The 23,633-nt window shown below is 38.7% G+C and overlaps 1 protein-coding gene across 4 annotated transcripts in view; it reads left to right on the forward strand.

The window, feature by feature from the left end:
- Nucleotides 1-23,633, forward strand: part of DSE (dermatan sulfate epimerase) — a 79,245-nt gene that overhangs the window by 14,375 nt on the left and 41,237 nt on the right. For 3 of the 4 annotated variants that reach the window (XM_077162712.1, XM_077162714.1, XM_077162713.1), the window contains exon 2: nt 19,976-20,444. In XM_077162712.1, coding sequence (XP_077018827.1) covers nt 20,029-20,444 — 416 coding nt within the window. In that variant the 5' untranslated portion in view covers nt 19,976-20,028. Of the gene's footprint in view, nt 1-19,975; nt 20,445-23,633 lie in introns of those variants that run through there. The other variant, XM_077162715.1, reaches the window with a different exon arrangement.

A 23,633-nucleotide genomic window follows, 5' to 3' on the forward strand; every position in this document is an offset into this window, starting at 1 on the left:
CATTTTGTTGAGGACGATGAAATCTCCAGGAGAAGGGATCCCATGACTTCAGGTGCTTGGCTCTGCCTTTTTCTCAATATTAAAATCAGGCAGTACTTAAGATATAATTATTTTAAAAGCGGGTTTATTTTGATGCAAGAAAAGGTGTTGGAAAATGCACTCTCAGCTGATGGAAGGTCAGTGATCTTAGAGATGCCAAGAAAATAGAGCCCAACAAAATCAATATCGTACACAGTTGGAAATGTTTTAATTTAGCTTTTTGCCCTGCAGTTTTAAGCAATTTTCTATTTTTTTCACTGATGCCTTTCTCAAAGAATATTTTGATTCTTGGAAGCACTGAAAACCTGCAAGGTTATTGTGGGTAAGAGTGACTTTTGCTGCCCCTTTTTGTTGCAGGATCATTTTTTTAATGTTGTTTTCTTATTCTCTAACTCATTCATAATTTAAATGCTTTTGGTACTAATGAGAACCCAGGAGATGCGGGAGCAAAATAAAAATTGATCTTTTGTTGTTATGCAACAGTTTAATTTATCCTTTCCTAAATGCTGGTATGAAATTTTAAGATCCATCTTAAAATAATACCAACTAATGCAGTTCGTATTCATCCTATTATCCATGTGCTTTGTCAGGGTACTAAGATTTTCACCATTCAAATTTTTAAATGTAATGTGACTTGGCATAGAATTTTCCATAAAAAAATTCAAATTTGACTGTTTGCTATCTGAATTTCAAAAGATCAATTTCACCTCTACATATTAAATGTCTTCATGAAAGTTTTAGATTAAGTTGGACCACTAACAAAATCCCTTTCTTGGTGAAGGTATGTGTGGCAGTATTTGTACTACTAAACTGCCATAAAATGATAAAGCCTATGCCTAAAGAATTTGGCTTAAGAGTGTTAGTGATTATAATACAAATCATTCTTTGTGTACTTATATATTTTTTCTTGTTGGAGCCACTGAAGTTTGTGATTTAGAGATTGCAAGTTTTAGGAAGGATATGTCTGGGTTCCTTGGGGAGGAATACTCTGACATATGACGTTTTACAACATACTTTTGAACCTGGAGAGTCAGATAAAAGAGCATTATACTTCAGCAATAGAAATACTAAAAGGATTTAGTCATTCAACAAGTATTTACCAGCTACTTCTGTGTTTGGAGGGAATTCTGGATGGAGAGAAGAAGGGAGGCATGCAAAATAAATAGGATATGGTCTCCAGGCTTGAGAAGTTATAAATTCTGACTGGAGAAGGATAACTGAATATGAAACTTTATGAGGACAGTTATGTGCCGAACAGTTACGAGGCAAACACACGCAGTAGGATTTCAGGAAGGGAGAGATCTGGGAGGGTTTCTTGGACAGAGAATACTCAGTTAGGTAGGAAGAATGAATTAGGCCTTGAAGGATTTTATGAGGAAGAGGGAGGGGAGAGAGCATTGCAAACAGGACAGTTGACTGAGCAGTGGCACAGGAAGGGGGAGCAAGGAGAGAAATGGAGCGTCTGCCAGATTGGAGAGAACTTGGAAAAATCCTGAAAATTCGCTTATCTCTTTTTATGACATTCTCTTTCTTTCTTCTTTCCCTCCATATTATTTGCTAATTGTCTCCCACAAATATTCTTTGAAGGCCTGTACTGCATGTAAATCAAATGTGCCTGGTACTATAGGAGACACAAAGAACTCAAAGCCTCCCTTCGTCCCTCCAGTAGCTTACCTCCCAGTATGGGAGATCTACCTCAAATCTCTTTTAGATCCAGAGAGGACTGAAACAAAAAAGAAAGATAAGATGTACCTTCAAGATAAATGTTGTAGATATATGTACATGTATATATGTATATGTTTATATATTACTAGTACTAAAAGTATAGTAGAGGCGGTTCAAGCTTACTGACTCCTTTTTAAGGCTCAGTTCAAATACCACCTTCCTCATTCACCCTAGGCTAAAGTGTTAACCTGCTTCTCTAAATTTCAGTACTTCTTTGTCATTTATGGAAACTTACTGCCCTTTATTTTAGTGGTTTGTGTAAACATTTCTTCTCCTCTTTTATAAGATAGTTTAAGCACCTTCCATGGCAGTGTCCCTGAATTCTCAAAGAAAACCAAACAATCATAGATGGGTTCATGGGGGTAAGGGATCGTTGATGGATGTAGTCAGGGGAAGTTTCATAAAGAATTTTTTTAAATGAGAAAGGATGTGGGACAGGTGGAGAGAAGGAGCGCTGTGAGAGAGAGCTCTCAGATTCTCAGCATTAAATGAACCCCAAGGGAAGGAAAAGGCAAATGGGAATTGTGCTCAAGCAAGGATGAGCAGCTCTTAGTGAAAGGAGAAGTTTGTATGGGTAGAAATGAGTGATAAGATTGGACAGGTAGGGCTGAGCTGGATTAAGAAATTAGATTAGATTAGAGGGTTGTTCGTTTTGCCATGGGAAATAGAATTTCTTGATTCCATAGGAAAATGGTATGAGGATGGTGATTTCTTTAACTTGTGAGAAACTACGTGGTTTAAGAATAATTATTTTATGAGTAGTCTTGAACAGACTGAGTTTTTATATCTTGGCGCTGTTGCTTTCTTTGTGACCTTTAGCAAAAGTCACTTAAGCAGTCTATTGTCTCAGTTTCCTCATCTGTGAGAAGGGATGACATGTGGGTTAATTGTGGAGCACGGATCCTGGCACTTGGCAACTGCCATAAGTATTTATTGTTTATTCTATCTCCAAAGAATTATAATCCCTATTTTAGAAATGAGAACACTGTAGGACTCCAAGTCAGCTCTTTTAAGTATACCTCATTTTGGTCATAAAGTGCCAAAAGGATTATAGAAAAGAGGAGGAATTACAGGAAACTAAACTTACAGAAGTTTATTTCAGAAATGGTTAATAAGCTGTCCTTGACTCTTTTGTCCCTCTTTTCCTGGACCTGCACCATTTCTGTGCAGCCACAGTGATGGAAGCGTCACTGAGAGCCCTGGGGCCTTGTTTGTGCTGCCCTCTCCTAGGCAGGTCTGCTTTCCTTCTCTGTCTCTATGTAGTGACTTCTTTCTATACGGAATTGGTGATAAGGATAAGGGGGTTTAGAGTCGTTGCGCTTGCAAAGCACAACCTGTCTTCTCTGTAAGTCTGGGCAATACATTGCAAGAATTGAATGTTTTTGGAAAGAGGCAAAACTGAAATGTGGATGGTGAGGATTTTGTTAAGGAGTCATTTGGAGGTGAAGAAGCAGACAGGTATGCAGCTGAGAGAGGTTGGGTAACATGAATTTATGATGGATCCGGCCTGCATTCTGCAGCCTGTAGGCATGGAGCCTATGGAGTGTGAGAGTGATGCAGGGTAATGGGGTCCTTGACCAACAAAAGGTCGAAGGAATAGAATGATCTAGAATGCTGGGAAAGATGGGCAGGAAGCGTGTAAGGAGGGTGGATTGAGTGCAGTGGCAGAATTGAGTAACTGAATGTCTTCAAGAAGGTGGGCAGAGATGTAATCTGGTGGATGTATTGGGGCATGGTAGGGAAGATAGAGGAGGGCTTGTGATCTATAAAGGGCAGATGGTAGTGAATTGGACATCTGAGAAGAGGCGCAGTGGCTCGTGTGCATGCCCTGCAGCCGTGGGATACTGTTTGGCCGCTGTGGTGTGGCGATGGGATTCTGCAAGGTGGAGGAGGACAGGGCCCTGCGTGAGGCAGGGGAGGCTGGAGGAGCGCAGCGTGAGGCGTCCAGCTTTAGAGTAGGAATGGGAGTAGAACGGATGCATTTGACAGAGGTTCCTAAGTCACCAAGGCAGTTAGAAATAAACCAAAAGCAATAGAATTTATCTGTGAACATTGACGAGTACACAGACAAATGGTGATTTCAGAGGATGGAAAAGTGCCAGAAGGCCAATGGACCAAGAGATACTACCCGGGCAGGAACCGAAGAGGCTGGGTGCTATTGGCGGAGAATGTGAGGTTAGGCCTCCAGGAGAGAGGGCAGTGGTGAACAGGTGTCAATGAAAGAGTCAAGGTTACTTCATCACATCCTAAATTTGGAAAGCTCCTAAGTGACATCTGGTCTCCCACTCCCCTTTAATTCAGTAATCCCCCGATAGGTGGTCACCTAGTCTCTTTTAAAGGCAAGAAATGAGGAGAAAGTTTGAATAAGACCAGTACAAAAGGAGTTTTTTCCCCAGCATGACAGAAGAGGAAATCCATTAGGTTTGACCAAAAGCAGTAGCTCGGTAGAAATTGGCTGTGAGCAGAGGGGAGGTGGAGATGGATAGGACAGGTGTGATAGTTTCGGGAGAGAAGGGTACAGGTGAGAGGTATACACTTAGGTTTGGGAAGTGCAAAGAATGGGCATAACACTGCCAGAGCAGATGCTAAAGACAGAATTAAATAGACAATGGAATCTCTAAGACTAGAATAAAAACACTAAGTTAAACATTCATGGCCTTGTACATATGAACACATACATGCATCAAATATCTGGCCACATTTCAGGCTCCAGTTAGTGTATTTCTGAAGGAGCAGATTTTTTATTGTGGATACGTGGCCGTCAGTTCACAGATTATCTTCCTGTTCTGAACAGTGTGAATTGTTTCCCTACTATTCATACTTTATAGATAGGTCTAGAAATACTCAACATAAGTTTTTTAAAGCATAGGATAACAGGAATGATCTAGGTTAGAAGAAGTAATTCACTAGAGAGCATCTGTATTGTTTTGAATTTTCTGGAGCAAAGGATTGTGAGCAGTGCAGATTATTATAACTAATGAAGAAAGATTTTTTTTTAATTTGCAGATAACACTAATGTAGCCCTTGTACCAAACCGTAAAATAATATTACTAATAATCCTTGAGCGTATGGTTAAAAGCAAGGACATAAAGGGAATCTCTCGAGATGTCAGAACAGGGCAACCTAAATCAAAAAGCTTTAGTGCTGAGACATCCTGCAGAAGGAAAAGGACTGGCTGGTCTCTGTAATTCCAGGCAAAATGGACTAAAGGTTTTGAGGTAGCTTTTCAAAAAAGACCATTGAAAGCCATTCGGGGAACAGCCAGGGGTACTGGTGGCATGGACTGTGATCAGAGGCAGGCCAGGTACAGGGGCCTAGCAAGGCTGAGAGTAAAAGCAGCTGCAGCCGGCAGCTTGTGGGGGAAGCCCGAGTGAGAGTCTTGTGCCTCAGGGAGGGTGCTGGGGATGACAGCTCAGCCAAATCTAACAGTCATCCTGATCCACCCTGAAAAGGTCAGATGTTGTAGGACATTTTACTTTCAGATGGTTTATCCTGGTACGCGAAGGATTTTATTACTTCTATTCATGTAGGTACATTAATGCAGCTATATAATTTTATGTGTGGTTATCTCTGAGCATTTAAGGGTTTACACCTTGACACATGAGTTGAATTTATCCGGAGTGTTGACTTAAGTGTTGGGCCCTATTCCAGGTGCCAGGGATATAGCAGAAAGCAGAGTGCCCTCACAGAGCGTCTGTTCTCCAGGTGGGGGAGGCAGGCAAACAAAAGAAATAAGTTATCTTAATACCTTAGAAGGTCCCAAGTGCCGTGAAGAAAAATAAAACCCAGAAGGGAGTTAGGGACTGGTGGTTGGGGGCGCAGGTGGCAAAAGGACCAGTGGAAGCCTCACTGAGTAGGTGACACTTAAAGGGGGTGTGGAGCAGGCCGTGTGGACAGCTGCGGAGAAGCAGTCCAAGCAGAAGCACAGCCAGTGAATAGGCATGGGGGCGGGGCCCACCCGCAGCGTGCAGGAAAGGGCTGGAAAGGACGAGAGAAGGGAGAATAGAGCGCCAAGGCAGAGGCAAGGCCTATGAACTACTGTCAGGACATTGACTTTTCCTCTGGATGCGATGGGAAGCCATCAGAGGTTTTCAGACAGAGCCATGACACGATCCGAAGTATGATGGAGCAGTATCACTTGGACTCTGGTGCTGAGAATGACCTTGGGCTGAAGGGTGGAGACGGGGGAACCCCACAGTCGAGGGGTCCCAGAGTCAGAGGCTGTGGCAGTAGCGCAGGAAGACACGATGTGGTTTAGGCTGTCCCGGGGGTGGCGGAAGCGGTGGGTTCTGGATGCCTGTTGAGAGCAAAAGAATGTGCTGATGGTTCGGGTGTGGAGGAAGGGGGAAGGAGAGAGAGCGTTTGGGCCTGAGTTATGGTGGGATTGGTTGTCATAGCTGAGATGGGAAATCTGGGAAAGCAGTGCCTGCATCACTGAGTTAATTACATTTATCTATCGTTGTTTTACAAATAAGTCTGTGGTATTCTGAGTTCGATTGTGAGTCATAAGAGGAAATTTGGAAGGACTCGGGGCTTTTGATGCCAAAGAACTATGGTCTTTAAGACCAAAATGAGAATTATAAAAAGTACATGTGGGGCGGGCCGCGGTGGCTCAGCGGGCAAAGTGCTTGCCTGCTATGCCGGAGGACCTCGGTTCGATTCCCGGCCCCAGCCCATGTAACAAAAACGGAGAAACAGAATACAATAAAGCAAGAAAATGTTTAAAAAATGTTTCCCTTTCTTCCTTCCTTCCTTCCTTCTCTCTGTCTTTCCTTTAAAAAAAAAAAAAAAAAAAAAAGTACATGTAAAATGTTCAGGAGTGTAAAAGGCAACAGAAAAATAAATTTTATCATCAGTATTTGAAGACTGAAAAAAATGGGGAAATATTTGAGTATATGCAAGGATTGAAAAGGGGCTTCATATATAGTGATAAAAGCATTACTCTAGATTAGTTATCTACTAAGTAAAATTTTCATTTTGATCAAATGGACTGAAATTGTAAGTTTAATATCAGAACTTTCCCATAAAGTTCTTTTAAACCTTTGGCTCAACATTTACAAATTTCATTTTTAGACAATATTGAAAGCTTTTAAACAATCTGTAGGTCCAGTATATACTGTGGTGCCCTTTGCTTTTACAGCAATGTTGTGGGACAGTATCTTTTTTTCTAGGTAAAAGTCAGAGAAAAATATGAAAGGTTGAGTAAAAAGAAAGATTTGGTCAAAAGTTTTAGAAGGTTGTTTTGGTCAGGGTTCTCTGGGGAAACAGAACCAACAGGAGGTATCTGTAAATACTATGAGATTTTTATAAGTAGTGTCATGCCACTATGGGGTTGGACAAGTCTACATTGTAGGGTAGGCTGCGAGCTGGGAACTCCAGTGAAAGTTTCAGTGAATTCTCCAGGAGAAGCTGCCTGGCTGACGTAGACATGGAAACTCCTTTCTTCCGAATTTCCTTGGTTCTAGCTTCTTGCTTCCTGGCTTTTCTCTCTCTTTGTCTGAATTTCATTCTCTTTTAAAGGACTCCAGTAATTGGATTAAGACCCATTCTGAATGAGGCAGGTCATACTTTAACTGAAAATAGTCTCATCAAAAGGTCCCACTTAAAATGGATCCACATATACAATAATGGATGAAATTTAAGAAACTGTTTTTTTTTTTTTTTTTCTGGGGCACATACAGCTTCAAACCACCAGAAAGGTTTTATTTTCTTTCCTACTGGAATGAAGTATTATGGCAAGACTACCACAATTCTAACATGAATTTAGATGGTTAGTCTTAAGAGGAAAGACTTGTTAGGGCCTTAAACATGGTGTTGGTTTTATTTAGTATCATTGTTATAGAGTAAACGCATAGGATCTGCTCCTGGAGGCAATGATGCTGTAAAGAAAGACCTAAAGTATGCGTAGTTGCAGGCAGGGATTAGCTAAATTCATAAATGAATGAGCCAGAATAGGTTACAGAAGGGCGGTTAGATATGTTTGGTGGTCCTTTTCTAAAAATCTGTAATTGAGATTATGACCCATGGCACAGAAGCTGAAGAACAGAGCTGCTGACCTGCAGGTTTGTGTGGTACTGTTTGGAGTCAGGAAAAAGGTCCAAAGGGGAAATCAAAGCTTGAAAGTTGATGTTGAATCCGAAAATGAAGTGGGGGTGACCTCATCTCTGTCCAGAATCTGTTTTAAAAAATGCAGAGTAATGAATGTTACCTCGGGAGAAAAGCAACAACAATACATCTTTGGTGAAAAAACTGAGCATGGAAGACAAAGGATAGGAAGGAATTGAAGTTGACTTCCAGATGCCCAGTTTCGGAAAATACTAGTTCTACAGGCAGTGAGGAGGAGGTTAAAATGGAAGGTGATATAGTTGCAGATGTATTTACATTGTCCCTAGTGTTTATACAGGAGGAACCAGGTGAGCACCTGGGGGAGCAAGTTATAAGGAAGCTATGGGGTGGGGGTGAGCACAGGAGATACAGCAGCAGAACCCCTTCACGTCCAGCTCTACAGCTGTATCCCCATGAGAAGTCCCAGAATTGAGGTATTAGAGGCTACTCCCTGGGAGAGAAAGTGAGTCCTAGTGATCAAAATCTTGACTCTCATATCAGACAGAGTTGGAGTCAGAAGCAACCCTTTCCACTTATCCAGTGACACTGGATAAGTTACTTACAGTTCTAAAACTTGTTTTTCTCATCTGTTTAAGTCCAAACAAAACTACCTTACAAGATGATTGTGAGGATTAAATATGATAGTGAAATAAGTGTGCTTTGCACAGTATAAGCAGTAGGTGTCTTTGTAATCAGGAACTTAAGATTAACAAATAATTTTGATTACTGAATGATTATGTAGATGCTCTTCTTACTTTCTAGTATATTAGAATAGCCAGAAGGTAGTACCTGAAGTTATTGAAATTACTGAGTTGTTCAGATACCTCAATCTTTGACATTGATTTTATAACTATATGGCTTTTATCTTAATGATTGTAAAAACCTTGTGATTAACCTCTCTTATATCCCCTTATCCTGTTTTTCAACTTATGATCACTAAAGACAGTCCCTAATGTTTATTAATCAAGGAACTTGAGTCAGCCCAGAGCTAACCTACCCTAATTCCCAAACTATCTTAGTAGACAAAGCTGGATCTGACCAAAACTGGCCTACCTGACATACACAATAGCTTAAACTCTAACCTATAAGTGACCTATGCCTCATTATAATACTAAAAGTCACGCCCATCATCATATTAAGGCCACCATTTTCTTACATAAGTTCTGTGACTAAGTATCTGTTCAATCCTCACATGTGCAATAATTAGATCATTTCTAACCTCATCATCTCAAGCCATTGTGCTCATTATCCTCAAACTTGCCCATATTTGATACTGCTGTTTGGGAAGACAGAGTTTTAGGCCAGTAGGCCATCTGATCTCCTGCTTTGTGCTCAGCAATAAATTCTTTCTCTCTTTGAAACCAGGGTGTCTCAAGAATTGGTAATTTGAGCACATTGGGCAGAGAAACCCCTGCTTTTGATCGGTATCATCTTCTGAGAAGAAAGCAAAAGAAGGGTTTTCAAGAGAAGTATTAGGAGAAGCAGGAAAATACTGTCTTGGGGAAACAAAGCCTTCAGAGTGGCAGAGGAGAGGGAAAATGCTGTGTATCATAGGAGGCAAGAAACCTGGGGATTGAGCACCTGGATGGGGTCCTTGGGCTGTTAGAAGGGGATTTGAAAGGAGACCTTGGTCTGAGCTGCTTTAATTGACTGGTAAGAAGAGAAGTCACTTGTCTAAAAATCAAGGGGGGTATTGGTGATAGCGAATTAAAAATAGTTTATCAATGTCAGACACAAAATGACAAATATTATATGATCTCACTAATGTGAGCTAATTATAATATGCAAACTCATGGACATAAAATATAGAATATACGTGTTCTAGTTTGCTAGCTGCTGGAATGCAGTATGCCAGAAACAGAATGGCTTTAAGGTGAATATTTTAAGTTGCAAGTTTACGGTTCTAAGGCTGTGAAATGTCCCAATTAAAGCAAGACTATAAAAATGGCCAAATTAAGGCACCAACAAGAGGTTACCTTCAGTCACGAAAGGCCAGTGGAGTTCAGGGTTTCTCTCTCAGCTGGAAAGGCACATGGTGGACATCGTGACATCTGCTAGCTTCTTCTCCAGGCTTCTAGTTTCATGAAGTTCCTTCTTCATCTCCAAGGTCTCTGGCTGTGTGCGCTTTGGGGCTCTCTCCAAAATATTTCCTCTTTTAAAGAATTCCAGTAAACTAATGTAGACACAGATGGACTTGGTGGAGTCACATCTTCCTCTAATTGAAGGTTAATACCCAGAACTGGGCATGTCACATCTCGGTGGTGACAATCTAATCAAGTTCCTAACCTACAGTGCTGAATAAGGATGAAAAGATCCACAAGATGGATCAGGATTAAAACATGGCTTTTTCTAGGGTACATAATCCTTTCAGACCAGCACAATATGTTACCAGGATATAGAATGAAAATAAAGAATGAACAGTGATTCCTTAATATGTGCAGAATGTTTAACTAGGTCAAACTTAAACATTTGGAAATGGATGGAGTTGATGGTAGCATGATATTATAAGAATGATTAACTACTGAATTGTGTTGTGAGTATGGTGAAAAGGGGGAAGTTTAGAGACATGTATGTCACCAGAAGAAAAGTTGAAGGTTAAAACATGGGAATGTATAACACAGTGAATCTTGTGGTGGACAATGACTGTGATTAACTTTACAAATATTAAAAAATTCTTTCATGAACTAGAACAAATGCATGACATTATTACAAGGGTTTATAATAGTGGGGTGTATGGTAAAAATGTACCTATTGCAATCTATGGACTATAGTTAACAGTAATAACTTAATAATCTTTCATTAACAGTAACAAATGTACCACACCAACACTATGGGTCAATGGTGGGGAGTGGGATGGGGTGTGATAAGGGATATGGGAGGATTTGGGTTTTCTTTTTATTTCTTTTCTGGGGTAATGATATTGTTCTACAATTGATTATGGTGATATATGCACAACTGTTTGATGATACTGTGAGCCATTGTTTGTATACTTTAGTTTGTGTGGTGTGTGACTATATTCCAATAAAATTTCATTAAAGAAAAAATTAGTTTTATCCACAAATTCAAGGAGTTAATGTATGTTGGCATTTGTGGCAAATGGACAAATGCATTTTGATCATACGTTAGCTTTTTAGAAATTATATTTAGATTCAAAAGGAATTTTTTCATTGTTTAACTTTTCTTAGGACTGATGTTTCTGCATTTGGCATGTTTTTCTGACTATGTAAGCACATATATCTCGGTATGCTGTATCAGTAAGTTTTATCTATGTATATAAACCTCAGGGTTCTGATGAAGAAATAGTATTAGATTTAAGGACTTCTTTTCCCCTGAGATGGGTTCTATGACTTGGAACATGTAGCCTGAAAGTTGGAAATGTGCAGTGAAGCAGGAAAAAGGAGAAACCCCTTGCCACCAAATACTTCATAGTCATCAAAATGTTTTAATATTTTTAGGTTCCCGAGGTTTTCTATAAAGATTATGAATAAACAACACATTGTACCTGTTTTAAAAGCAACTTTCTGTGAGTGATAGTTGTGTGAGTGCCTTCTCTCTGATATCCTTGGGCAGTTCCTCCAGCTTGGGTTGTCCTTCTCCTGGTGTCCTCAGGCACTTCCTCCAGGCTGGGTTGATCTTCTCCTGGTGTCATCAGGCAGTTCCTCCAGGTTGGGCTGACCACCTCCTGGTGTCCTCAGGCACTTCCTCCAGGTTGGGCTGACCACCTCCTGGTGTCCTCAGGCACTTCCTCCAGCTTGGGCTGACCACCTACTGGTGTCCTCAAGCACTTCCTGCAGCTTGGGTTGACCTTCTCCTTGTGTCCTCGGGCACTTCCTCCAGCTTGGGCTGACCACCTCCTGGTGTCCTCAGGCACTTCCTCCAAGTTGGGCTGACCTTCTCCTGACGTCCTCTGGTACTTCCTCCGGGTTGGGCTGACCTTACCTTTCTCATTGAGATGATAGCTGCCAGCATTCATCCCGTGCTTTCTACGTCCTAAAAAGTGTACTAGCCAATTTAATCTCAGCAGTCCTGTGTGGAAGGTACTATTTTTTTTCTCCATTTACAGAAGAGGAAACAGAGACATAGCAAAGGATATGGTGATTCAAACAAGGTTGCCTGGCTCCAAATTTTTTTGTTGAGTATCGACTGTAAAGTTCTATGTGTTTTATGAGTGTTATCTCATTTAATGTTCCAACTAGCCTAAATAACATGTTTATCTCCCTTTTAAATGAGGAAATAGTTTTAGATAATTAGCTTGTCCAAAGACATTCAGTGGTGAAACAAGCCACTCTGACCCTGTGCTAGCTCCTTAATCACCTCACCGATCTGCCTCATAAATCCTTGGCAGGAAGATAAATTTTGTTTTAGATTTCCTGAGCACTTCATGGTTTAGTTTAACTGTTATTTAAAACTGTATGAAGGTGGAATTTAGCTTTTGGCTTCCTTATATTAATTCATCTTCTTTTCTGTTTTTTTTAAGCCAGTGATGCCACAAAAGTCTATTTTTGTGCTTAAAGGTATAGTTGAGAAAGGTGAAGCTGGTCCTTCAACCTTTGCAGAAAGTCTTGCGTTGTGTACATTTAGAGATATTTTAAATAAAAGCTTGCTAGTTTTCTTCTGGGGCCAGGCACCATAGGCTAAATAAATTGCTTTAGACAAAGAGAGGATGCTATTAATTTTTGTTGTCAAATGGTATGATACAAATCCTATGAGTTATCAGAGTATAAACTAAATTTATAATGAAGCTGAAAAAGAAACTTTAACCTAAACTTTAAAATTAACACTAGTTTCTTGGTAATTTATCCTGTAGTAATTTAGACCAGAACGTGGTTTTCTTGTTCATTTTGTATCTTCTTTGCCTAGCATAGTATCTGATAATAGCTGCTCAATAAATACTTGAATTAATTAATTGCTATTTACAAGAAATTCTTATCCCCAGCTTCGGTAGGGAATTGATATATCAATTCTGGGTGACAATGCATTGCAAAATATAATGTACATAAATGGTTACTTTACAAAGATTCAGAAAAAATATGCTTAATTATTCTGCTAATAATATCAGAATAAATAATTCTGAAAATACTTTAGGAGATTGTATTCTAAGACCATTATTAAGAAAGTTCAATTAAAATTGTCATAAATAAGTACCAACCAGAAGATGTCTAATTGTTAGACTGGAGAATAAACTAGGATTTACTGATAGCTTACTTTAGAAAGTAGAACTATTTTGTTTCCTCTTTTAGCCTTTTTATAACCAAAATCCAAGTTCCCCAGAATTCTCATCAGTGCGTTTGTAGACTGTCACCCCCACCCTACTTTCTCTGTTGCCATGAAAATGGTGTAGATTTTATTTTACTCTGTTTCAAATGACAGCCCCTATCTCAAAAGCTGATCTTAATGGTTCTTTACTTTGTAGTGATGAACTTGATAGAAGTGGAGGAACTTGATAGAAAGGAGAAACTCTACCACCATTTCAGGTGGGCTCTGATGAATCAAAGATGGAGCTTTTCAGATTTGACATCAGAAATATCTGTGACCGTTTTAAGCATAGCTTATATTATTCCTCTCATGTAAGAAAACTGTACAGTTATCATTATAGCTGTAGGAAAGAAAGGGGTTCAGATTACTTGATGAGAAAGTTTGGGAATCTTCATGAAAAGTTTCCAGGGGCCAATGATAGGAATGTTCTTTACTGCACAGAGCTGCACTTAATTTACAAACCTAACCTAAAGTTTCTGTAATGTGGTGGATGTCATCGCAGCATGGTTTTGCTGTGTGGGCTCCCTTAGCACTCTGTGTTTAAATTCTTGAGGGTTCCACATGCCTTCATTTGATATCATGTATTTTTGTTTGAAAATGACTTTTGTGGGGGGTATTTTTCATTTCACTCTTAAATAAGGAAACAATAAGCCCTTGGTAAAAGGAACTTTCCTTTTGATTAAGAGCTCTTGGTTTTAAACATTTGTATTTTTGGCTTGAAACTATAGACTTAGATATCAGGGAGTATACTTTTTAGGGAACGATTGTATAGTACCCAGGCATATGTTTTATCAGATAATAGTTTAATATTATTTTTTTCATGGAAGGAACACCCCCGCCCCCCAAGGATACTTGAAAAATTTCTAGGGCCATATGGTTTCCTTTCCAGGGAGTAATGGATAGATGGTGCTGAAGAGTCAGGAGCATGGTGTTCCAGCTTCAGCTGCGTGTCTAGCAAGTGGCATGACCTTGCCCTCATCAATTAACTTCTCTAGTTCTCGTTCTCTTGCTTGGAAAGTATGAAAATATAGCTTCTTTGGAATAAAATACTGTATTTATTATGAATAGGTTAATATAATCTTGCATGTCTGATACTTCTTCGCTTTTATTAAAAATAAATATTTATTGAGCTCTTACTTCATGTCAGTTCATGGGCTAAATGCATCACATATATTTAATCATTCTATGACGTAGATGCATTTTATGCATGAGAGAATGGAGGCTTTGAAAGCATAAGTCAATTGATCAAAGCTAGTAGACAGCAGAGCTGGAATTTACACTTATATCCAACTCCAGTCCTCATATTGTTAATCGTTGTGCTGTGCTTCTTAGGTTTGACACATACTATGAGTGTTTTTAATCCATCTTAATTTGGGGCATGTTTTACGTTCTACAGGGTGATTTCTCTCTCCCATCCTTATATTTTCTATGTTTTCTAAATGCTAAGGAAATGAAAGAACTTTTGTTCTACCATGTGTTTCATTCTACAAACAGTCCCAGACTGTTTGGAAACCCACATCATATTTGAAACTAGCAGTACTTTTCAGATCTTTTCCTTCTCAGCACACTCTTTCTGTACTCTCTTTGTCTAAGGATGGTATACACGAAAGCCAAAAGTAGTTGAATATTGTTAAAGCCTAGTTTAGTTAAAGAAAAGGTTGGTTTAGGATTTAGGAGATTTGGGTTCTAGTTCTGCCTCTGACGCCAGTTCTAATATGGAGCAAATTACTAATTGTTTTGACACTTTGTTATTGTAAAGTAAAATGTTAAATATGCAAAAAGCATTTAAGATGATAGGAAGTGTCTGTATTTGTCAGCAATCCTAATAGCTGCAAGTGATTATTGGAACCAGACTTAAAGCAAAACAATTTGGGGCTTATTACTGCTTTCTTAGGACCTACTTAAGATGATTAGAATTTGGAAAGCTTGTATCATTTGGCTTCACCTGAGCATGATGCCAGACTCAGTGTATTGCTGAGAGATAAAGGGCTTGGTGGCAGGGAAGAGATCAAATTGCCATCAGAATTATTTTATGTTAACAGTGATTATTAAATGACAGTACTATAGCCATCAATTAAGGCAAACCTTTAGGAATGTTACACTGTCCGAGCTGTGTAGAATGAGACAAGTATGGGAAGGAAAACTGGGTTTGTGAAAATGAGTATATTACAGTGAAGGAAAAGAGGAATGAAAAAATTTCAGGGGAAATGAGGCTCAGTATGGTCATGCAAAAATCCTGAGAGTTAAATTATAAATAATTTAAATATTAGAAGCTGAGGAAGGTATTCTGTGAATTTACCAGATTGAAAAGTCCCATATTCTTAAACTGGGCCAGTTGCAACATAAAGATTTAAAGTGGTTAGCAGTGACCCTCTGTCTGGAGCACTGTGAACTGGGGGGAGAATGGCTTGAGAGATCGTCTGCCTACATCAAGTATCGATTTATTTTTCCAAGGTGCGTGTGTGTGAGTTTGTGTGTGTGTGTTTTGTGGTGGGGGATGGGAAGGTCAAGGTTGGGGATTCTGGTAAACTCAGAGCCTTTAACGGCTATTGTTTCACTCAGCATTTTCAACATTTCTCAAACTTGAATCATACACTGCAGTCAGCGATTTTTGCCATATCTGTCTATCAACTTCATGCTTATTTTAAACTTACTTTTAAAGTTCAGTGGATTTAAAACAGGATCTTTATATATCTTTTGAAATCTCAGATTTGATATGCTAGTTACAGTTTTTCATAATGCACATTGAAATAAGTACATAAAATTAGCATAAAAGCTCACCACCTAAAATTATCTAAAGAAATACTCCTTTCATTTGATTTTAACTCCTCTCTATACAGAATGGGAAGACACAGTGCCAAAAGTACACAATCAGGGGAAATTCCAAGGACTGGAAATAGGGGTTTATCAGTGGAATTTTCTAGACAGGTTTAAGATGATGGATGGGATAGGCTGAGCCCTTGATCTTGGGGTTTGCCCCTATGAGACTTATTCCTGCAAAGGAGAAGCTAAGCCTACTATAATTATGCCTAAGAGTCACCCCCAGGGAACCTCTTTTGTTGCTCAGATGTTGCCTCTCTTAAGCCAATGCAGCAGGTGAACTCACTGCCCTCCCTACTACGAGGAACATGACTCCTAAGGGGTGTAAATCTCCCTGGCAACATGAGGCAGAACTTCTGGAATGAACTGCAACCTGGCATCATGGGATTGAGCCTTCTTAACCAAAAGGGGGCAAGAAAAATGAGACAGAATAAAGTTTCAGTGGCTGAGAGATTTCAGAGTTGAGAGGTTGTCCTGGAGGTTATTCTTATGCATTATATAGATATTCCTTTTTATTTTATGGTATATGAAGTGGCTGAAGGGAAGTACCTAAAACTGTAGAGTTATGTTCTAGTAGCCTTGATTCTTGAAGACAATTGTATAATGAAATAGCTTTTACAATGTGATTGTGTGATTGTGAAAACCTTGTGTCTGATGCTCCTTTTATCCAGGGTATGGCCACTGATGAGTAGAAAAATAGGTATAAAAAATAAATAAATAATAGGGGGATAAAGGATAAAAAATTGAGTAGATTGAAATACTGGTGCTCAGTGAGGGGGAGGCATAAGGAGTACGAGATGTATGAGTTTTTCTTTTTTCTTTCTTTTTCTGGAGTGATGCAAATGTTCTAAAAATTATCATGGAGATGAATATACAACTATGTGATGATATTGTGAGCCATTGATTGTATACCATGTATGGACTATATGTTTGTGAAGATTTTGCAATAAAAATATTTTTTTAAAAAAGGTGAGGAATAGGAATTAGGTCTCCCTTTAAATTATCAGCCTAAAGCAAATTTGGTTAGTTTTCATTAAATTTAATTTACTTTCTCTCTTTATTTTTTGGAAAATTGTTGAATAATATTTAGATTTGTGAGTTTCTAGACTTTGTATATTTCCCTATTCATTTCCTAGAAATTTTTTTACTGGAAAATTCTGAACTTGTCTTGGCTTCCAATGAAGGGAAGCAAGGTTTCTCCTTGCTCAATAGAGTGATGAGATGTACTCTACCCTCTCCAAAGCCCAGGAGTGTAGTTCAATTTAGATAGCATTTATGAGTCCCCCCACCCCCACCCATGCGTTATATGCCAGGCACACTGCTATGCCCTGTGATGCAAACATGAAGCTAAAGCTTCCATCTTCTGTGAGGCATGGCTTGTAAATCACTGAAAACATCTCATGTCATATAGCTATTGGCAGATACAGGAAAAATTAACACTCTGGGTGTATCAGCAAAGGATTTAGTAGCTGGGAGAGCAGTGGAAGGGTGGACATGTTGAATGGAACATAAAGAAGGCAACAGGCAAGTTGCATCCCCAAAAGAGCTATGGCTCTTTCAGGCAGTCTTCACATATGATTGTTCTGCAGAATTTTTGCAGGGTTCTGCATTGGCCCATATGGCATTCCAACAAGAATTACCATTTTTAATGTGTGATTAACTCAGAATAATCAGGGAATCGGCAAGAACAGTTGGCACTGTGAAGTGGTATCATTTCCAAACAACTAGTTAATGAAGTTCTGTGCTTTGGAATCCTCTCTTCTTGTTTAAATATATTCAGGCCCAACTCACATAACTAAAAGCAATGGGGCAGAAGTGGCCTGGGCCACAGTTAGAGTTCTGTTAGGGTGGGCATGTGAACCCCAAGGTGTGAGGACCTCTCTAGAGCAGCTCTGTCTCATTGACCCCAGTCCTGGATAGGAGGGAGATATGTACAGGGGAGGAGAAAGAGAATTGAAAACATCAGCCTTAGCGACCCTTAGGAAATGTGTGAACAGCATCTAAGATGGAGAAATTCCAGTCTCTACACATCCTCTCACCCATCCTCCCGAGGCCCAAGCTATCCCACTCCCTACCCATATCTTGCACTCTTGCACATTTGGAAACCAGTAGTTGAGAGATGTCTTCAGTCACTTGCATGTGGGGGTCAACTGAAGGAGAAACTTCCAACCTGTCCTGGGTGTCTAAAACCCCAACAATGCTAATGCTAATTGCATAGCTGAAGACTGCAACCAATTTTAGACTTTTGGAGATTTATTTTATATATATGTATATATATATGCTTTAAAAAAACACAACACATTAATAGCAGTATTGTTCTCTGAAGAAGGCAAGAAAGGACCCTTGGGGAAACTGAGTATAACTGCAGTCCCAGCCAAGTCCCCATTGCCAGAGCCCACACCTCTCCTCAGGCGTAACCACAGGAGACTATTTCTTTTGGCTGGGTCTCTGACCTTGAAGGAACAGTCAGCCGCCTTGAAGCTTTGGGTGCTAGACAAAATACCAATGGAGTCCAAGAATGATTTCTATTTTGCAGGTTTTATTTAGCATGGCTAAATTAAAAAATTGTTTTAACCCATCACAAGCTTTTCTCTTGAAATAAATTAAAAATGCTTCACAAAACCAGCGTTAACAGAGATTCTTAGATCTAGTTTAAAGCGCATTTAGAAATCTAAAGAATACCAGACTTTAAGGTAACGCCTGCCTTTCTCTTGGAAATGCAGCCAGGTGAGAAGGTGGGTTGATCGTATGTATTAAGTCCTTAGTTTTCTTCCTTCTGAAAGTGACAAGGAAGTTTCTCCTTGGGAAAATAGTTTGTGTTCATCTTGGGAGGTTGATTCTTCTCCATCATTTTTTCCCTTTAATAACTGAAAACTACGGTTCATTATTTACATAAAACTGTCTTTTTCTGGTCTGTTTCCTATAACCTTTCCCCTCTTAAGAATTTTAAGAATTTCCTGACTTTCCTCTGGGGGATTTTATGCCTGCTTTATCCCAGATGTAGGACATAGACTGGGCTGAGGGTTTTTTATTTTTTTTCCTCCCAATGTTCTTAGTTTTGAAAGACAGTCTTTTAACCTTTGTGCAAATCCACCACTGAAAAGGGGTTTTTAGGAAAGTCAAGTCGTTAAGAAAATATGTGGAGTTTGGCTTAAGTTTCTAACTTGCTGAAAGACACCAGAATCCCATATGCAAAATGAAAAAGTCGACAGCAGTATCAAATAATCAGGGGAAAATGCACACGTGTTATTTTAGCTTTTTACTTCTGGAGTTTTATTTTCCGAATGAAGATGGCACATCAAACCATTTCTGGTCCTGTGGCCCCAAGTCTAGTCTTTGCACATTTACTGATGTCAGTCTGGGGCGTGCCAGGGCGTGGCAGGTGTCTACCTGCCTTTGTCTTCTCTGCCTTTACCTTCTGCTTCCACAAGGAGACACTTAACTGTATCCATAATATTTTATTTGCTTTTATTATTATGGCTGTATTGATCCTAATTCCTGATACAGAATGGGGAATGTAGGAAGATGGGAGAAGCTAGGATGGAGGAGTCCACGTGAAGAAATACAGGATTTTTCTCTTTTTTCCCATAATATTCATTTAGATTCCCAGAAGACATCTCACCACATACTTTTGGTTATTGTGGTCTGTGTATTAACGTCTAAAAAATAAAATCTAAACTTTTTTGCGTGATAAAATGTGAGGAGAACACCAAGGAGAGTTTCTATCTCCTGTATGAGCAAATATTCCATAATTTCCCCAGATCTAAAGTTCTGTTGCCCACAATGAATACATATCTGATGGGTCATGTTTACTTCATTTCATAAAATCAGAACTTCAGAGGTTTTTCAAAAGGAAATTTTCTCAAGTGCTGTTTCTTCCTAGATCAAGTTTTTGTCACATTCAAAATATCTAAATCCATAAGCTTTATTTTTCAGTAGTTTTATTAAGAAAACTGTGTCCTGCCTACTGTCTCTTACTATGCCATGCTCCCTTGGGTGACGTTTCCTTCTCTTCTTTTCTCTTCCACAGGATCTTTCGAAGATGGTTTGGCTGCCTTGGAGATTTGGAGATCTGATGCCACAATGAGGACTCACACACGGGGGGCTCCCAGTGTGTTTTTCATATGTCTCTTTTGCCTTGTGTCAGCCTACATCACCAAGGAGAACCCGGAAGCCATGATTCCCTTCACCAATGCCAACTACGACAGCCACCCGATGCTGTACTTCTCCAAGGCGGAGGTGGCCGAGCTCCAGCTCCAAGCTGCCGGCAGCCACGAGCACATCGCCAGCCGCCTCGCTGAGGCCGTGCACACCATGCTGTCCAGCCCCTTGGAGTACCTGCCTCCCTGGGATCCCAAAGAATACAGCGCCCGCTGGAACGAAATCTACGGGAACAACTTGGGCGCCTTGGCAATGTTCTGTGTGCTCTATCCTGACAACATCGAAGCTCGAGACATGGCGAAAGACTACATGGAGAGGATGGCAGCGCAGCCTAGTTGGTAGATTTTTGTCTTTTTCTTCTTACTGTATTCAAGTCGGCAGTTTAAAGAAACGAACCCATATTCAGATGAACTCTTGCAGGGCAGATTTTCTTCAGATACTTGTTTCTGTGGGGTTGTGAGGAAAGGTCCTTGTTCTTTCCATTGCCTGTGGCTTATGCGTGGTCCGGAGTTTCAGAGGACCTAGTTACTTCCATGTTTATAGTTAGAAGGAAAATATTTAGATACATCCTAACCAAGGAAAAAGTAATTTGCTGAATTTGGTAAAAAGCATCATCTGAATTGTTGAGCACTCTTTCCCCCTTATTTAATAAGTGTATCTTACCATCTTCTAATGTTAGGTTTTGTTTGATCCCAAAGTAGCTCAAACCTTTTGCCAGCAAGAGATTTCAGCCAATTAGGGCTTATTTGCATTTTATGACATTGAGGAGCTAAAAGTCAATGTGGTAGGACTAACCGGTAATTTATACATAAGATCCTCTCCGTGAGTGAGCAAATTGCCCAGACTTGTGGAAAAACCAACATTGTAGGGTAATTGTATGTGGAGTTCTGATAATGTAATAACTTACTTTCGGAAGTTTAAGATTTGAGAATAAACTTCCTGTCCTGTTTGGAATTACCTTAAGTTTATTTTACTTGTTTATGGTGATAGCTCCACCTGCTTCCAAAAAAAAGATATGCAATGAATTGGCTAAACTTTCACCTAAAATGCTTTCACTTAAAATGTGCTTTAATGCACATTCATGGTTCAGTTGCACTAAAAAAAAAATTGCAAACTATTTGATAATGAAAAAAATGTGACTTGAAAGGACTGGAGAGACTCATTTTTTAGTACTTGGATAATCAGTGGGTGCCTTTAGTGCTGTGAGGAATTATGTCTTATAGCTGTCACAGGGATGAAGAGTGATGGCAGGCAAGTTTCCCAGTAAGTTTCTGCCAATATGGTTGTGTGCTTATAGAGTTTGAAAGATTTTCTAAAATTCTTTAATGAAAAAGAACTGAAAGAAAATGAAAAGAATGGAAGAATTGCCATTAAATCCATATCATAGGTGATTTTTTCTTAAAGCTTATTATTTATTAGGAATACAGAGTCATTTTGTAGGTTATAATATTTTATGTTGAAAAGAACCTTTTTATTTGGTTTGTTTCAGTGCTTAGCTATGTACGTAGTCGTTTTTGATTTTGGCCCAAACTAACTGATTCTATTTATTCCTCACACCAAGGAAGAAAATAAAAAATGTAAGGAAATTTATGTGATATTTGAACTATTAGACTAAATTATCAAATATTACAATAATTCACTTGATACTGTGGACTCAGTTAAATGGCAACCACATTAACATTATTTAGAAAAAAAACTCCTTTTTTGTCTGTAAGGACTTTTTTTTAAAGTTCTTTTGTTTTAGATAAATATGGATTTGGGCAGATTAAGATATTGATAAAAATATTCTAGAGAGATAGTTGTTACAGTTAAAGTCATCTATTTCATCTCGCAAAAGGGTAACCAACTAAGAAGTGTACCATTTTGATGATTTTTTCATATAAAATAATGATGGTAAGAGATTGGCAAGGACTGATGCAGTTTTATTATTATAGTGTAAAGCATTCAGGCATATAAATACAACTAGGATGAATGTTGCTGTTAGAGAGTAGACCCCTTTCATCTAAAAGAAGGAAAATAACTTCAAATTAAAATGATAGTTTTGGTATAGTTGCTACAAGTTCAGATTTACTGATTATTGGAAACTTGTAGAAATTTATTACAGCACTACTTTACTCATGATAGTATTGGTAAAAATAGGTATAATTCACTGCCATTATCTAGTGACCTTCTTTTTTAAATGACTTAATAGAGCTAAGCATTTAACTTCTTTCTTTCTGCCTCCAGAAAGCTAACGATCAGAAATTGAGGATTTACTTTTAAGCTAGATGTAAAAGTAAATCTAGTTTCTGGTTCCAGAAGTGATCTTGACATAAAAAGTTGAGCTATATAAATATTTTGTCTTGATAGATACTGTTGTTCGGTAATTCTTTAAAATGATTTTATGGAAATTTTAACTTCCCCAAAATTCCACATCCAATCACTAGACTAATTTTCACTTTGATTTGTGGTTGAATGTAATTACATTTTAAATAAAAAATCTTTTAAACTTTATTCTAGTAACATACTTACCACCTAGAATTTCCCTATTAACCACATTCACATATATATTTCATTGCTGTTAATTACATTCACAATGTCATGTACCATTACTACCATCCACACCAAAACTTTACAGTCAACCCACATAGAAATCCTGTACAATTTAAGCATTAACTCCTCTTTCCCTATTCTCAACCCAGCTCCTTGTTGCTTATATTCTAGATTCTGACTCTAAGAATTTGCTTATACTAATTATTTCATATCAGTGAGATCATACAATATTTGTCCTTCTGTGTCTGACTTATTTTACTCAGTGATGTCTTTCAGTGTTCATCCATTTTGTTGCATGAATCAGGGCTTGTTCCTTTTTTGTTTTCTTTATTAGAGAAGTTGTACAATCATGCATAAAATTCAGGATTTCCATACACCACCCCATCCTACCACCTTGTGTTGTTATAGGACATTTGGTACAAGTGATGGTAGCACATTTTTATAATTGTATTATTATTTAAAGTCCATGGTTTAACTTAGGGAGAAGTTCATTCTTTTTACTGCTGAATGATATTCCATTGTTTGTGTATACCACATTATGTATATCTGTTCATTGGTTGATGGACACTTGGGCTGCTTCCATCTTTTGGCAATTGTGAATAATGCCACTAGGAATGTCAGTGTGAAAATATCTGTTCAGATCCCTGCTTTCAATTCTTTGGAGTATATACTTAATAGTAGGATTTAAACATAATTACTTTCAGACAACTTAAAATGCTATTAAATATTCTAACAGTCCAGCTCCTCTGTTTAAATTGCTCAACTAAATCATATCCTTACGAGATGCAAGGAAGCATATTGTGGGTGTTACCATTGTCTTAGGAAATCATTTACCTATAATTGATTTCAGAAAAATAAAATGTTCTTGTTTACAAAACTGATCTACAATTGATATTGGGGGAATTTTAAAATTTTGCTAAAAAGGCTTTTTCGAACTGAATACATGTACCATTTTCCTTAATGAGCATTTCTACTCTTGGAAAACCAGTGGCTAA

The sequence above is a fragment of the Tamandua tetradactyla genome, chromosome 5, assembly GCF_023851605.1.
Source record: "Tamandua tetradactyla isolate mTamTet1 chromosome 5, mTamTet1.pri, whole genome shotgun sequence".
Lineage (NCBI taxonomy): Eukaryota > Metazoa > Chordata > Mammalia > Pilosa > Myrmecophagidae > Tamandua > Tamandua tetradactyla.